Source organism: Passer domesticus, chromosome 16 (assembly GCF_036417665.1).
Source record: "Passer domesticus isolate bPasDom1 chromosome 16, bPasDom1.hap1, whole genome shotgun sequence".
Classification (NCBI taxonomy): Eukaryota; Metazoa; Chordata; class Aves; order Passeriformes; family Passeridae; genus Passer; species Passer domesticus.
The window spans coordinates 15148810-15166577 of NC_087489.1; the positions used below are offsets into that span (position 1 = coordinate 15148810).

Below are 17768 nucleotides of genomic sequence, written 5' to 3' on the forward strand. Positions count from 1 at the left end.
ACAAGCAGGGCCAGAGCATTCCTTTAGCCACAAGTTACAGACCTCAGAAGGAGCCTACCCTCGTGCTGTTGTGTAGGCAGAGTCTGTCATGTCTGAGTTTTAATGAACCTTATCAAACCATTACTTTGAATTACTAAATGACCCTTACCTTGTTCATGAGTTCCTTTTTTGGGTGCTTCTGCTGAGGGAAACCAATGAGAAAGATGAGGAAAGGTGTATGCAAACCCAACCTTCAGAATGTTCTCCAGTACCACTGGATTGACAAAGTTTTCTGTTTGTGTTAGAGACAGCAGCTGGCAAACTGATTATGAGGGACAACAAAGACGTCACACTGTCTGCTGTGTCTTGTTGCAGCACCTGAATCCAAGAGACTATTAAAATTGCAGTAGATATGGGAAGTAGGGCTGTACTGATGTGTCTGTTTAGCTGTGGTGATGTAGTTTCTTCCAGGCCTCCCTTCCCTTCTCTGCCTCCCAAACCAGTGCTATGATGCTACTGTGTGGAAAAGGCAGCACTAAAGTACAAAGCTTTACTTGTGAGGATAGATTTTTTCCGATTGCCCCCTCACAGCTGCTGAAACATAGAATGTGAGAATGTGTTTGAGAAGTCAGTAAGTGTTAAAGGGCAGTTTTGAGCCCAGAGCTAGAGAGAGGGCTGAAAGAAGAGATGGCAATGGCTGAATCACTTGAGACTTGGAAATTGGACAGGGACCATTGTGAGCTGGGTAGCCAGTGCCACAGATCTAGAATAGCCTGGGGACAGGTTATTTTACAGACAATTGTCTATAAAAATACTGGTTAGGACTAAGGAGATTTAATGTACGATGTCTGTGAACATTCCTTGAAGAGAAGAATTGAAGAGCTATAGCCAAAAAGCTCAGTAAATTTCAGAGTGTGTCTGAGCCACAGCACGTATTTCATAGCGGAAAGCACTACTGGTGATGCCCCAAAGCAGGCACTTCTTGGCTGAACTGCATTTAAAGTTCAACTTCTGTGTGGGCAGGACAGGTTTGCAACTGGATTGACTTTTGGAGCAAAGTCCATATTCATGGTTGAGCATAGGAATCAGGACATAATTAATCTGAAATAGACTTGAAGTCCACCTGAAGTTACTACCTGTCTCTTGGCAGCAACCAACAGTAGAATCATCAGGGAATGTGTAAAAAGCTCAGAGTAGGCCAGTATTGATTTGTCACAAAGGTTACAGATTATTGTTAAAAATTGAGGAGGTCAAGGACTATAAGGGTTGTTTTTTTCCTGATGTCATCCCCTGTTCTTAAACTCCCTTTCTATATGAATCCTGAGAAATTAATTTCCATAATCTATTGAGAAGTTCCGTGTGTGCTGGTTAGCCAGCCAGTGTGCCCAGGCTGTTTTTCCAGCTGTGCTCAGGCATAATGTTTTGCCAGAGAATTGGTGGATGTTATGCAGATGACTAATTTGTTTCAATTCCAGTTCATTTCAGACATAAGAAGTGGACTAAAGTTAATTACATGATTGCTAGTTAGTGGGCTTTATTTTAACCTTCAAGAGTTTTCTGGACCAACAGTATACAACTTTATATAGTGAACAAAGACAATGGGTCATATCTGTTGTGAGGGTGAATTGGATTATTTTAGGTAATGGTCCATCTAGGTTTGCCATTTGCCATTGTATTGTTAGGATAGTTTTTGAGTCACCAGCTATATAATATTTCTCTGGGAAGATACCATTCTGCACAGCCATTGTTATCCACAGCAAATTTTCTTCTGCTGATGCCTGCAGAACTTTGCAGACTTGATGGCTGTATGTCAGACTTCATGACTGTGTGGTGAATGAAATGCCATTTCCTGTACCTTAGGTGTAGTAAAGCACTTTCTCAACATAAGGCATATTTTAGAAATACAAAATTGTGTCAAAAAAAAAATCTGAAAGCTTTGTGTCTGAGGTTACCTTTGTTTCTTTTTTTGATTATAGGGTTGCATGCTCTTGGGAGGCAGAAAGACAACAGACATTCCACTAGAGGGTTATCTGCTGACTCCAATTCAGAGAATTTGCAAATATCCTCTTCTGCTCAAGGTAAACCAGAGAAAGTATTTCTCCAGATGATTGTTTTATTCTTGGAGTAATTCTGCATTTTTTTTAGCCCTGACATTTGTTGTCACTATTGCTTTCCTGATTTACACTTCTGAAAGTTGGATCTTCTCTGAAGAAAATGGCTTTTTTTTATGGGTATGTGCAAAAAGCCTCCTGATGCTGGCAGGCTGCTAAATCCTGTTATGGTCTGGGTAGAGCAGACAGGGTGACTTACTGACTAACCAAAGCCTTCTGACTTTACTGCTCTTCAGATGTTTATGAAGGCTTGTGCAGGCCGTTTGAGCCACTTCCTGTAAAACTGTGTTCAGCTAGAATTGTGCATGTGTTCTGAGGGACTGGATGGCTCTGGGGACTCTTAAAGGGATATGTTTTTCATTACAAGATCTCTGGTTTGATGGTGAGAAGGTCAGTAATGATCATATCTTCTGACAGCTGTTTGGCAGCTTGTTTGAAGACTCTGGTTGTCTCAGATGACTTCCCAATGCGAGGGTGTCAATCCAGAAATGACTGTGGTATGTGGCACTAATTGGCCCCCTTGTTGATATTCTTACCATAGAAGATAAAGCATAAAGGATCTGAAAAGAGCTAACTTGCCTCTCATCCTTCCTGGTGAGGACTGGGTCACCTGCCTGGTGGGGACAAGAAGAGGGAAAAGGAGAAAGAAGTTGCTGGGAGAGCTTGCATCCCCCAGCGGCCTGGTAGATACTCTGCAGCTAACAGCCATCTATCTTCCATGATGTCAATCTCTTCTTCAGCTAGAGCCACACTGTATTTACTAAAAGAAAAGTAATTAAAAAAATACAAATACTTTCCCTCATATTTTGAAAGAAAGGTCTCTTTATGAGTTCTGGAAGAAAGTAGGAATTCTGTGATGAATGTATGTCAAAACTCCTGGTAACCAAACATCCTTTCTTTGAAAACCAATGCCAGTACCACCAAGATGAAGACTGAAACAGAGTTTCTTGCTTTCTAGCCACAGTGGGGTAAGATGAATTTGCCCTCCCTGTGTCAGACCCACGTGTACCTGTTGAACAAATAGCCTTGCAGGGAGGGCCATGACTGGGCATCTCGTGGGGCTGCATTCCATTTTGCTATAGATTTCTTCTTGTATACAGGCTGATAAAGATCACACACTAGTTGAAACTTCCTGTGCAGGAAATAAAACTTTTAAGAAAAAGCAAAGAGGAATTAGGTTTTCAGTGGGCAACAAATCTGCCTCAGTTAGTGAAATAATACCATAACACTAGGAGTTGTTCAGCTCAGAAAATATCAGTGACCGTTATAAAGTGTGGTTGATTCTGATTCTCAAAGGTAGTGAATTCATAGTGAATAAGTTGTGTCTCATTCAAGACTTATTTGATAGTTGCTGGCATGAAATTACCAGACCAGACACAAATGTCTCAGACATGAAAATACTTAAGGGAAAACGCAACCAGATTCTGTTTGTGCTGACCAGGAAAATGGAGCTCTCCAAGCAAGGAGAAAAAGAGATAGATTTAAAAATAGCACAACCTTCAAATTAAGTGTTTGTTCTCCCTTTGCTACTGAACTTCAGTTATGGCTCCTGAAATAGCTCTTTTGTATTCATGGGGACTGGATCTTACTTTATCTAATGCCCAGGGCAAACAGATACTATTGTATTCCAGTTGATGAGTAAAGTCTTAGACCAAAGCTAGCCTTCTTTCCTCTTTTACTTTGTTTTCAGCAAGAGTTTGTGAACATCCAGATTATCCGGTAACTTTGATATGAACTTGTCTAATGAAAGTATTTAGTGTAGCCAAGTAAGTGGGTTTGATAAAGCTAGTATGCACAAAGTAATTCAGACTTGTTTGTGTTTGAAAGTAAACTGAAGTAGTAAGGTAAGGCACATATTTTAAATACTGTAACTACTTTTTATTAATAACATATATGTGTGTGTGTTCTTCTTCAGAACAATAGAATCTGGCATGAAGTTGATTTGAGTTACTTAGTTAGGAATAATACACTAGAATATCTCCAAGTGCTGATCCACTGTAAGCATTGCAGTAATTTCCAATGAAATATGGCATCCTGCAACAGGATGAACTTCTGTTTTCTCATGCTCTCAGATGAAGCTGTTTGGGTTTCTTTAACTAACAAATGATGGAGACAGAACAGTGGTTCAGATGATGGTGGCCAATACATTTCAATTTTATTTATAGTTTCCCAGTTTTTGGGACACGAACATTGCAGTTTTGAAGTGCCTGACTAAACAGGTTTTGTATGGGTTTTTCAGTTTGGGGGTTTTCTCTGGGAGGAAGGGTGAGAGGGTGGGATGGTTTTTTGTGGGTGCAGTTTGTTGAGGTTTTTTTGCTTGGGGTTGGGGGGGGTTGAGTTATATAATTTTTGTTGCTTTTTCTCATTCTAATTTGCAAGCCTTTTGTGTGATTTGAAGGATTGGACTCAAACTTAGCTATGGCATTTTGTAATCTCTGCACAAATAGAGAAATAACAATATTAGTATTTTTGCCCCAATGCAGTTCTTGTCTGCTTCAGACAGCATATAAAAAAATCAGTGTAGAATTTGTGAGTCAGTAAATTAGTTCCTTATAACTGAGAAAGGGCCTAGAACTAGGCTCAAGCAAAATGAAACTGTTGGCTGTGATGGGACATTGGTTTTAGGGAAGAAGGAAGGTAGCAGAGATAAAGAGACACCAGCACAAGTGGGTGGCTGGAGAATTTGCTGGGCAGATGCTTCCAGCATGGGGTTTTGGGTGAAGGCAGCTCTGTCTCACCCGTGCTAATTGTGGGACCTATTAACTAGTCTCAATCCTACTGTTTAAGAGTAGAAGCAGCTGTTGTGCAAACCACTCTCTGGACAAAAATAGTCTTTTCCCCTTAATAAAGAGCATTTCTGTCAGCAAGAAGCAAACCCTGGGGCAGTGGTAATCATGAGTTAATCACACCATGGTGTGGGGATTAGGCACAGTCACTTCTGTCTCCTTCCTCTGGCACAGGAGGAATGTGCAGCACATGACAGCCACACCCCGCTGCTCCTGAGAGCCCAGAGCTCGCAGGGCTTGGACCTTGCCTGAGGTCTGGTCTGTTGACGATTTGCTCAGACTCCAGCCAGAAATGCACATTCCACCTCTCATCCTTTAAAAACATCTGAGGGTGTACAAGTCCGTGGGTGATTAGGAGAGTAATTATGTACTACTTCCTGTGGAGAAGAGTTTTTCTGGGCAGAAAAAGCTGTGTGCAGAGAGGAGTCACCAGAGTGAGAATCCCCTGGAAAGGAAAGCCCAGCAGTGTGGCACACACAGGCCTTCATGAATCACTGCTTGCACTTGGGAAAGGAAAGATGGGAAGCCACTGGTGTGAATACGGAACAGGATGAAGGAAGCTTAACTTATTGCCTCCCTCGTCTCTCCGTTCCTCTTGTAGCTGTTCAAGAATCAGAACCTTCTATTTGGCTGAAATTGAATATATTTATCTTTGGAGGATTGGCTTTTTCTCTCCTCCTTTCTGCCTCCAAGAAAAGTTGTGTTGCTCTTAGATTCATGACATTGTGTGGTTGAAATCCAACTCTATGTAGCATAATATTAAAAATTGTCTATTCTCTAAAGAGCTCTAAGAAGCACTGCCAATTTATAAATCATGTTTTTGTCTTCCATGCATATATATAATCACAAATAACTTCTGATATTTATAAAACCAGAAACATGTTTTTGTTGCATTTTAAATTAGCATATGTTGTAGGTTCAGTGGCATATTGAAGCTAATCTATTTTATCTGATCCACCATCGCTTGTCAAGTGTTTACCCTGCAGAGACATTGACATAAATTACAAGTTTTAACAATGTGCAGAATAAAAAAACTATTGTGATTTGCAGGTACACAGAGGAAATCTGATGTATCATTTATTTTCTGGTTAGTACAGGCAAATATTACAAACTGTAAAATACAAGTATAAAACTCCCAGGAACATATATGTTTACAGAAAGGTTGTTTGGGTTTTTTTGCCTTTTTTTTTCTTTTTCAAGCACATTTGGAGCTGAACTGTCGGTTAACTTAACTTTTTGAACTGATAAATGAAGGAGTATGTTGTCTTTTGTTATCTCTGTGAAGCTGTAGGGCCACAGCTCTGAAGCCACGGTGGGGCATGCCGGGAGCTGTGGCACAGAGCAGGTAAAATGCACCTGCAGTAAAATGCCCCCAAATTCTCTTTAGTTTTGCAATGTTTCTGGCATTTTCCTGCAGGGTTGCTCGCTAATGCTCATACCTTTCCATGAACGACTTCTCAGTTTCCATGTTTTCTCTTTTTTTTTGGTAGGAATTAGCTAAGAGGACTCCCTCTAAGCATCCTGATCACCCAGCTGTCCAGAATGCACTGCAGGCAATGAAGACAGTCTGTACAAATATCAACGAGACCAAGAGACAGATGGAGAAACTGGAAGCCCTTGAGCAGTTGCAGTCCCACATTGAAGGATGGGAGGTGGGATGCAGGACCATCAAGCTCCCTGGAGGCTATTGACTACACAGTTTAATGACTCATGTTGTGTACAGGGATTTATTTCTGTTTCTTTTGTGACATGTAAACACTCTTGAAGGTGTGGGCAGCATCACTCAGAGGAATTTAGAATTTAATGTGTATTTTGTGTGTGTAGGCTGGTGTTAAATTGTAGCAGAACAAGCAGATTATGAAAGAAAGGAAGGTGTTAGATCTGGAATGGAGCTGACATTTCTAATGGGCAGATCTCACTTAAAGGCAAATAGATCTGGGTGAAATCCTTATGAGAACATCAGTTATTTCACAGTTTAATGGCAGATAAAATGAGGACTTGTTAGTAAAAGATCTTCATTGTGCACTCATAAAGGAAAGTTAATCTCTCTTTTTTGTGTTTCAGGGGTCAAATCTGACAGATATTTGCACACAGCTCTTGCTGCAAGGGACTTTGTTAAAAATCTCAGCAGGAAACATCCAGGAGAGAGTGTTCTTTCTGTTTGATAATCTCCTGGTCTATTGCAAGAGGAAATCCAGGTGAGTCCCTCTGTATTTTCATTTTTACCATTCAGAAGATTTGTAGGTGGAAGCTGTGATCAATTACTGATCATTCACTGTATTCTCTGTTGCTCTGTAGGGCTGAGTCACAGGTGGAAATTTCCTCTGTTCTTGACTATTTCTATCACTTAGGCAATAGGGGAGAGAAGTCACTATGTGGTAGGATATATATTCCAGGCAGTATCAGAGTGCCCCTCTGAAAAGTGTGCAGTCCAAAGAGGAGTTAAAACAGTACAGCTAAAGCTCAGGGTGAGTTCTTACAGACAACAAGCTTCCAAGGGCAGCTGCATCTCTAGGAATTATGTGAAGGTGCCAATTTAAATTGTGAAATTATGCTAAGCATAAGAGAGTGATGTGAAAAATGATAAAAAGCCAAGACAGGGGAAAGTGGAAGACTAAGCAAACATAAAATAGGTGCAGGACCCAGGGGAGTGAGAAAGAGATGAACATTTGGCTGTTGCTGTCAGCATTTACAGTCCATGTGCTCTGTTTGTTGTCTTACTCTCTTATCCTGGTAATTTTTTTTACATCATCCCACCTGATAAACCTTAAGTATTACTAACATTTGCTGCTTGTAATTCAAATAGCATTGGCAGAGTGGAAGGGAACTTGCTTCTGCGACAATTATACAGTATTTCAGTTCCTGAGCTTTTCACCTTCACAACCTCAGTCTCATTCTCACGAGTCTTGGTCTGTTCTGAATTTACAATGCATTTTCTGCACTCCCTTCTCCTTTACATCCCTTCCCTGTAATACAATCCCCCCTGCTTGAAGTTATACTTCCTTACTGGTGATGGCCAAATAGAATGGCCAACCCAATCAGAAATTCTGTAAAACCAGTATTCTGTCCAAAGAAAATTCGCATTTCTCAAAATTTTGGGTGGTTTATCTTTTTTTTTTTCTTTTTCTTTCTCTTTTTTTTCCCCTCAAGGAAACGGTAGAAATTTTGGAACCATTAAGCTGTGAAAGCTAATTTCAGTAATGTTCAGACATTTTTGTGTCCATAATGCTGAATTTATACAACCTAAATACAAATTATTAGGTGACACCTGCATTCAAAATCAGATGAGATATAGATGTTTAAATTAAAAAAAAAATACCGTTAAATCTAAAAGACTTAAAATGTTATCTACCTGAAGCATTCTGACTCTGAAATGACATAAAGGAGAGGAAACACTTCACTTGGACCCTTTACCAGATTTACAAAGTCAAAAAGTCTATATGAAACAGAGTTGAGAAATTTGTATGCTTTTTAAGAGAAACTATTCCTTAAAGAAACCCCAGTTAATTCGATGCTAATCTTCTACTCCTTCAGAGCTCTTAGAAACTGTTTTTCTAGCCTATTTGTAGTTGAGGTTAGCCTAACTCCAGCGCTGCCCAGACAGTTTTCCTGGAACACTAAGGTTTTGAAAGCAAAATGTTCTAATTCCCTTTAAGCAGAACTTTCTTTTTATACAGAGACATTACCAAGCTCCTCTGTAGTTTGGGTTGATCTTGGAGGAGCCTGCTGTAACACTTGGCTTTCTCAAGGGATTGGTATTGTTTACCTTTGTCTGACAATGTAACTCAAACTGATGGGATGTTGAGGATCTGATTTCCACTAAAAAGTATAATATTTCATTAAGTCTTCTGGGAGTTGCCTAATGTACAACATATATTTTGATCACTGAGCTACTTTAATTTTGGATATTTCTGCTGTCTCGCTGCTATTATAATTAGTCTAGAATGGAAATCGATGTCTTTTCCATTGGTGTATTGTATCCATTTGGCCAGCTGCTCTCAAACTGACATGTTTGTGGGACACGCTTTAAAAAAACTGAAACCCCATTAAGAAACTGTCTCTGTCTGTTCCTAATTTGAGATTAAATGACTTAGTTTTCATCTCATTATGTTACGTTAACGTGCAGAAATCAGTGGAGTATTGATTTATAAATGCAGTCAGAATTCAGGGCTCAGTCTTTGATAAGTAGTCAACAATGCAGCATTCCAATCTGGACATCATATTTTTTCACAATAACATAAATTAGGAGTAGGATTGTCACATCCAGTGTAAGATGTGTTTAGAATCAAAATTAGATCTGTGATTTTAGCTCTGCAATAACTCATTTTGCAGAAGTGTAGGGAAGTCTGTCAAAATGATGACATAGATTTTCAGAGCTGAGTATTGTTTTTTGGTTTTAGCAGGATTGAATCCTGATGTCAGGAACAATATGTTTCATGTAGGGAAATAGGCTGAACAGTTAAAGGGTTTCCCTAGGGCTGCCAGAACAGGTTTTCTTTTGACTTGAGGATTGTCTTTAGGAAAGGATACAATAGCTCCAAGATCACAGTCCCTGTCAGTCTGATTGGATGTAAATATGTGGTCATCACCAAATGTCTATTTGTTACTAAAGGTAGTTGTAAAAGAAAAAATGTTCAGAAAAAATTGGTGATTCTCATCTCATCTCAGTTTATTATAGGTACTTCACTCTGACAAGAAATTTTTTCCCCAGCTGATTTTTACTGCAATATTTTTTGAATCTCACGTACAAGGTACTGGCAAATTGCCACAGCAGAACCTTCACTGACTGGAATTTGGACACCTGCCACCTCTTAATGACCATTTGACCAGTTGTGTTTTGGCTTGCATAGCAGGGTTATTCTTGGATAGTAAAGCACAACAGGTGTCACTTGGATAGTTTTAAACCCATTTTAGCCATAAAAATCAGAACATAAGTAGTTATGAAAAGTGCTTTCCTGCATTCAACAGAGACACTATAAAGCTTATGGATAAGAATGTAAACTTGGGTGCAAAATTGCCCCAGCAGAATTTTCCCTACAAAATGTAACACATGTGGCAGGCCTCTGACACTGGCCTCTTTATGTAGTTCATTTCATATTTGAAGTTTGGTGCATACCACAAAATGATCACAGCTTTCAGCAAACAGAGGAGTCAAATGTAATGTTGTCAGGTGATGCTGCAGTTGTCATCCCGAGGCCATGTGCTGTTCATGGACATGTATTTCAGTCAGTCATCAAGAATGTAAATCTTGAAGCCACCCACATCTTCACATAATCTGGCAAAACAAGCTTGTTATTGCTGTGCTAACACTGGTACACACCTATCTTGGAAATCTGAATTAGTATTCCAATTGTTAAACATCAGAGGTGTGGTCAAATACCACCAGTCACTATATTGGAATCCTCCTTTAATAGTCATCTCTCAAATTAAGTTTTTGATATATATGTTAGACCATTTGCTTATGTGTTGTAACAGTTTTCATTATAATTGCAGAGTTACTGGGAAAAAAGCATCTAGAAGGACAAAGTCAATCAATGGGTCCCTTTATATCTTCAGGGGCAGAATAAATACAGAAGTCATGGAAGTAGAGAATGTGGAAGATGGAACAGGTAAGTGACTAAATATTGTCTTTTATAAGCACAGCAAGTTCAGATGTTGTGTTGGAAGGTGGTGCAAAAGTACTTGTCCATCTCCTTTAGTGAAATCTGAAGCAATTTATGTTGCACCTAGATTATTGGAGCAACTTATGTGGTTGAAAGACTGGAAATGCTTTCAGGCACTAGTCCTTCCTTCTGAAATGACCTTATTAAGAGTATGTGTTCCCAGAAGATTGTCTGGTTTTGGTCGTAATCCAAGTTAATTTAATAAAAGCTATCCTTTTTTTTTTCTTTTTTTTTTTTTACTTCTTAAGCCACTACAGCTAAAATAACTGAATTTTTGGATCTTCCTCTCATTTAGAATGCTACTAAATACTAGTCTTAGTATCCAAATTACTAGCATGGAATTGCGACCCTGAGCAAAATATGGGAATGGCAGTTCTGTTATGATTCTTGTATCCTGACACAGCCAGGAAGACCAGGTGGGATTTTGATTCCATTCATAAAGGTCACACCACCACTGCCCCTATTGTAATAAGCCAGGAATTGGTATTATGTCCTTTAAACAGCTGACACATAAAGGGTTTCCATGTTGTAGGGACAGAAATCCTTACAGTGCAGGAAGATAGCATGTCCCCAGAAAATTCAGAACAAATACTCTGAGCAAACATCATAGACTCTTCCACTGATGGCCTTGTATTTTAAAGACTTTAGTTCTTCTTCTGAGGTGGAATCAGCAAGTGTCACTCTTAGGACTGAAGCATTCAGTCAGTTTGAACAGCCTGTTGATACTTGTACTTCCAGAGTGGTAAGTACAGCTGGTTCCACTGTCAGTTGGTAAGGAACACCTCAGGAATCAAGGTCTTCAAAGAACATGATTGAACTGAAAGTGTCCCACAGTGGTTTGGTTAAAGGAGCAGGCTTCCTGCTCACCGTGTGCTTTGTGCTTGGGTCTTTTGCAGCAGATTACCACAGCAACGGCTACACGGTGACAAATGGCTGGAAGATTCACAACACAGCCAAAAACAAGTGGTTTGTCTGTATGGCCAAGACTGCTGAGGATAAACAGAAGTGGCTGGATGCTATAATCAAGGAAAGGGAGCAGAGAGAGAGTAAGTGGATGATGTATTTTTGTACTGCACTGAATGAACTTGTAGGACAAATGTATATGCACATACATGTATTTGAGAGAAAGAGAAAAGGTTGCACATTTTCCTCCACAGAGGAAATTAAAATCTGTCCTTAATGTATTCCAAAAGCTAGGAAACAGCTCTGAGGTCTCAGGAGGTTCTTGATTCATTGCAGTATCTTACCATAAAGCAGTTAGGATGAATTTCTCTTCCCAAAAAATGCACAGTTCTCCTTTTCTATGGCTTTACACCAATCACTTAAATTCTGCCTTATGTTGATCTCTGCTAAAATTAGGCATGGAAGTACAGGACCACTTCAGGCTGCCTGTTCTCAATCTAGTCTTGGAAGAGTCTAAAATCTGTGTCTCTTTTGTACTCCAGAGTTGCCCAGATGTGCAAGTTCTAGAGTAACATATCCAGAAAACAATGTATTCAGGCTAGAAGACATAAAGCACTTACAGCACCAAACCAGCTTTTGCGAATGCTGTCCTCCTAAAGCAATTTGCAAATCTGAAGAGAACAGGGCTTGAAAATGCCAGCAATGAGGGTAGTTATAACAGAGGCACCTGCTGTTTTCAGGGACCATCCCTCTGCCTGTAGCAATTTTCAAGTTAGCATGAAATACGTACTTGGGAACTTGTACAAAGTGAACATGAAATGTTCTTTATATTCGCTTATCAGTCATTCTGTAAGTCATGCAGTATTTCTTTCATTTACTGCATAATATGATTGTCGAACACGATTTTTAGCTTAAGGTATTAGTAAATAGGCTAATTAATAAAGGATGAGAAAATAATGTGCCTACCCAGTTTTGATTTATTGACAAATGTGAAATTGATTTAATCAGTTTTGTATTTTTGGCTTCAAATAATAGGACATTCAGAAAGTCTCCTGCTCTTCCAAGCATTTAAATGCCTTTAACAAGTCTTATGCTTGAAGTTATTTTCAGGTTCACAAGTGAAATTGCCACAGGAAATTAGTTTCAGAAGGTTGAGAATCACAGAATCATTGAGCGGTTTGGGCTGGAAGCAATCCTAAAGGCCACTTAAGGCCGTGGATGGGGACACCTTCTGCTATCCAAGGTTGCTCCAAGCCCCATCCAACCTGGCCTTGGACACTTTCAGGGCTGGGGCAGCCATAGCTTCACTGGACACCCTGTGCCAGGGTCCACTCACCCTCCCAGGGAACAATTCCTTCCCAATATCCCATCCATCCCTGCCCTCTGGCAGTGGGAAGCCATTCCCTGTGTCCTGTCCCTCCATCCCTTGTCCCCAGTCCCTCTCCAGCTCTCCTGGAGCCCCTTCAGGCCCTGCAAGGGGCTCTGAGCTCTCCCCGGAGCCTTCTCCTCTCCAGCTGAGCACCCCCAGTCTCCCAGCCTGGCCCCAGAGCAGAGGGGCACCAGCCCTGGGAACAGCTCTGGGGCCTCCTCTGGTCTTCTCCAGCAGCTCCAGATCCTTCTTGCGTTGAGGGCCTCAGACTGAACACAGCACTATAGATGGGTTCCCGCAAGAGCAGAGCAGAGGGGCGGAATCCCCCCCTGCCCTGCTGCCCACGCTGGGGCATCAGCCAGCCCACAGGGGGCTTCTGTGTGGCAGTGCATGTGGCTGAGTCATCCAGCTTTTCATCCACCTGTACCCATAAGTGTTTCTCTCCAGGGCTGCTCTCAATCCATTCTCCCTGCCTGCATTTGTGCTTGGGTTGACCCATGCTCATCTTACTTTGGACTTTCTTCGTGTTCTGTAAACCATTCTGTTTTGTGTGGTATGATATAACCGTAAGTTTAAAGCTGCTTTTTAAAATGCAGAAGAAAAACTGCATCTTGGTGGTGCTAAACTTACCAATGACAGTTTTGTAGTCAGATAAAAAAACTACCTAATTTCCCCTTTAAATGGAAAATAAGTCAGTCAATTTTTGTGTTTCCTCAGCTTTTGACTTCAAGGAAACATTTTGTTGGGTGTTAAAGATCTGAAGGAATTTCTGCTTTATATTCCAGGTTTGAAACTGGGAATGGAGAGGGATGCATATGTCATGATTGCAGAGAAAGGAGAGAAGCTGTACCAAATGATGATGAGCAAGAAAGTGAACCTTATCAAAGATAGGAGAAGAAAATTAAGTACTGTTCCCAAGTGCTTTCTTGGCAAGTAAGTGGTATTTGAATTGAAAAGGTCTTTCACTCCAGTTAATGGACTCTAGAATTTCTGGGGATGGCATTGTGACACAGATCAGATGTGGTTTGATGCAGTTTAATTAGAAAGACCATAAGCCCCATTACAATAGTGATTTATTAAAAAATAATCATTGATTTTTGTTTCACACCACACAGGCTGAATAGTGTGACAGGTCACTCTGTTCTACAGTAAGTCATAACAGCTGCTTCAGGTCATTAAAAGGAGTAAGAAAACTACCTTAAACTCCCACAAGCTGCAGGCTGTTGGTGGCCTAACCTGGACTCTCTTTGGGATACAAGCAAATGCTTTCCAGGCAATACTTAAATCCAACAGAACTGTCCAAGCCTCCGGATTGTATTTAGAAGCTTTCTGTTTGTCAGTGTAACAGGCATCAATAAAATTTTGTGCATCTATGTGACCTGATTGTTAGAAGTATAGGACTTCATTGGCTGGAAAAAACCTCTTTGATTCAGCTAGATATTACAAAATAATGACAAACTAATTGTGAAGGATGACGTATGAGGCAGCAGAAGAGACTTTGTGGGTGTCTTGGGTCAGTGATTGGCAATGGCAGCAGTGGGGTTGCTGTAGGGACGTGTCCTGCAGGGCACAGAACTCAGTAGCTGACCTAAGAAGACTTTTCTGCCTCAGCTGTTAATGACTGATACGATCAGCTGTGGGAAGAAGAAAAGTTCTGAGGCAGTTATGCATTCATTTCCCTTCCCTCTCTGGTCTCTATAACAGCAGTTTGCAGCAGCATTGCCCGTGCATAAGGGTGGAAGTGTCTTTCTGCCTGGCGGAAGGCAGGCTGGTAGCATAGGTTGGTGATACTTCAGCTAGAAAAAAAATTCTTTATATTGGAGCAGTAGTTGGTTTTTCTTCTTCAGACACATCCTCCACCCCCTTCCCCCCACCCCCAGTTGATCTTGTTGCATTAAAACTGAAACTTTAGATCTGATAATTGGCAGTTCTTATTTTTCATGCTAAAAGAAGTACAAGGTCAGAAACTCACCTTCTTCCATTGCTGTTATGTATGAGTCTATTGTGGGCTCCCTGATATTATGCTTAGTTTCAAGTCCTATCCAGGATTTCTTGCTAGTATTTTTCCTTTTGAAAAGTCTGTTTGCTTACAGTCTGTCCTGCTCAATGCCCTCAGTTTGCTTGCTGAGTTTGACAGCCACCTGACACTCCAGTAGTGAGGACTTGACCTACCTTTGCTAATGGCTAACTGAGCCCAGACTGAGATACCTCCAAGTATCCTGATCTCTTACAAAAGGATTCTTTCTCCTAATGATCTAGTTGTTTCCACAGCAAATAACTCTGCTGATATCTTTTCTGCATTCACTTGTTGGTATAGTCCTGGGAAACTCTGCTGAGTGCAGCTCACTCAGTACATTCCAGTCATGACTGGCAGATTTTGTATCATTTCCAGGGTTTTCCCTAAACAATGCTTATTGGCTGTGACCTGTTTATTTTTGCAGATACTCCTGCCTCTGGGAGTCACTGATGATTGTGCTGAGATGTATTTAGTGGTTCTTTGTTATATGCAGCTGAGAGCAACACAAAGGCCACAAAAATAATTTTTCTCTTGGTGTGTGAATATCAGCATCTCATAATTCAGGAGATAAAATGTTTCTTTGGGGAAAACAGCATGATCTAATCCAAATCTTTTTGGTGATATCATATACATTTATTTATAAGGCTGTTTATTGAACTTAACTTCAGCAACTGACTGGCTTGACTGGAAATCTATTTTCCTGATCACTCTTTGTGGCATTTAGGCAAGTAGCCGGTGATACAGTTGGAATGATGTGTGTTTGTGTCACTGTCTGTAAATGATGTGCTGGCCGTGCTTCTTTTCAGCACTGCCAGACCTTGTGTGTAAGAGAGAGCATCTGCTAACCTCAGGAGATTTCAGCCATATGTGATCAGATTGTGCAGTCCTGGTTGGGTTGGATTTTCCTGTGTATTTCTTGTGTAGAAACACAATTGTTCCAGGTCCTTTAATTTCCACGGTGTAGCTGGGAGATGGTGTCCTGACCTGGATGTCGGATGAGAACTGAGCATAACACTGGGAAGTGAGGGTACTCTCAGTTATCCTGGAGAGCTGCTTCAGACAGGGTGAGGAAACAAATCAAGCTTTGCCATCCACTCTTAAGTTGACAACTTTTTAGAAACAGTCTAGCATATTCCTTAAGAACTCTTGGAATATTTTTGGATCATGCACTTTTCATGGCTTATAAAGCCTTCAGATCAAATGATTACTGATTTTGCTTCTGAATCAAATGTTATAGAAATCTTAAAGCAGCTCTTATTGGGAAAGCAGCTCTTATTGGGATCCCATTATTGGGAAGCTTCACAGCTGTGAGGGTAGCATTCAATTGTTTTCCTGTTTCAGCTCACCATATCAGTGTTACATTTACAATCCACATAAGCTCCAGAGACAGATCCAAATGAAAGAAGCAGGAGAGGTAAGAGGGTAGCTTCCACTGAAGTTTTAGGCAACCATTTAAGTGCTATAAAGTGCCATAGAACCATTGCTCTTGATGGGGAACTCCAGAGCAATGGGGCCTCTCCCTGGCGTGCTTCCCATGGGTGCAGTTCCTGGCAGCAGGTCTATGGTGGGGCCCTGCACAACAGGCCAGCCTTATGTCCTTAGTAGTGAGGGTGGAGGATCATTCTTACTTTGCCTCCCTCTGCAGTTTATATATTCTGTTTCGGCTTTTAAGTACTTACAGAAACAGTTCAGAATCACTGTGAAAAGAACCTTCCTTAGGAGATAGCCTGACTCATCACTATTCTCAGAATTCACAGAATGACCAGGTTGGAAGAGACCTTAAAGATCGTTGAGTCCCAGCACCTCAACTAAACCATGGCACCCAGTGTCACATCCAGTCTTCTTTTAAACACATCCAGGGGTGGTGACTCCACCACCTCCCTTGGCAGACCATTCCAGAATTTTATCATTCTTTCAGTGAAAAACTTTTTCCTAGTATCCAGCCTATATTTCCCTTGATGCAGCTTGAGACTGTGTCCTCTGGTTCTGTCAGTGCTGCCTGGTGAAAGAGACCAACCCCACCTGACCACAGCCACCTTTCAGGAAGCTGTAGAGAGTGATAAGGTCACCCCTGAGTCTTCTTTTCTCCCGGCTAAATACCCCCAGCTCCCTCAGTGGTTCCTCACAGGGTTCGTGTTCCCAACCCCTCTCCAGCCTCGTTGCCTCCTCTGGATGCACTCGAGCATCTCAATGTCCTTCCCAAACTGAGGGGCCAGAACTGGACACAGCGCTCAAGGTGCGACCTCACCAGTGCCACTAATCTGGTTTTAGGGACTTCGCAAACCTCTACTGGTTTCCATGGGAATCTCCTGGCATAGTTGAATAGATTCTGCTGCTTTTTCTATACTATGACAGCTACAGAGTAGCCCCTCAGCAAACCAAAGTTTTGAGTCCTGAAATTGTTTTGTTATTCTAAAGGCAAAATGCAAATAATTCCTATAGCTTAGAGCAGTCAGTGCTGATAAATACAAAGAGATTAAAAGTACTTCAGTTAAAGCCCACAGGTGGAGACATGGATACTGGCTTTGTTAAACAGCAACCTTATGCACATTGGCAATCACCCAAGTGTTTTATTGAACTCACATTTCCCATAAGTTGCTCTACTTTCATATATTCCTTTTGTTCTTCTCCATGACTGTAACACATTTCTAGCATAATTGTTAATTAACCTGGCAAAGAGCTCAGTCCTCTGGGGCTCTGGCAGAGCTGGATTCATCAGGCTTGCTATGGCTGCTTTTTTGCACTTCCTTTCTAATGAATAGCGTCCTACATATCTATCTGGTTTTTTGCTTTTATTCTGCCTATATGTGCAGCTCTGCCCCTCAACAGAGAGGTTTTGTGTAGTGCTGCATGAGCAGCAGATGAGACTTAGCATCTTCTGTGCATAAATTAGAAGCATGCTGTATGTAATCTGCCAGGCACCACCTCCAGAAAATGACC

General features: G+C 41.0%; 1 protein-coding gene across 6 annotated transcripts in view; it reads left to right on the forward strand.

Moving 5' to 3' along the window:
- Positions 1-17768, forward strand: part of PREX1 (phosphatidylinositol-3,4,5-trisphosphate dependent Rac exchange factor 1) — a 116467-nt gene that overhangs the window by 56519 nt on the left and 42180 nt on the right. For 5 of the 6 annotated variants that reach the window (XM_064391882.1, XM_064391883.1, XM_064391886.1 and 2 more), the window contains 6 exons: positions 1956-2057; positions 6367-6528; positions 6941-7074; positions 10370-10485; positions 11436-11585; positions 13597-13744. In XM_064391882.1, the coding sequence (XP_064247952.1) occupies positions 1956-2057; positions 6367-6528; positions 6941-7074; positions 10370-10485; positions 11436-11585; positions 13597-13744 (812 nt within the window). The remainder of the gene's footprint in view (positions 1-1955; positions 2058-6366; positions 6529-6940; positions 7075-10369; positions 10486-11435; positions 11586-13596; positions 13745-17768) is intronic. The other variant, XM_064391884.1, reaches the window with a different exon arrangement.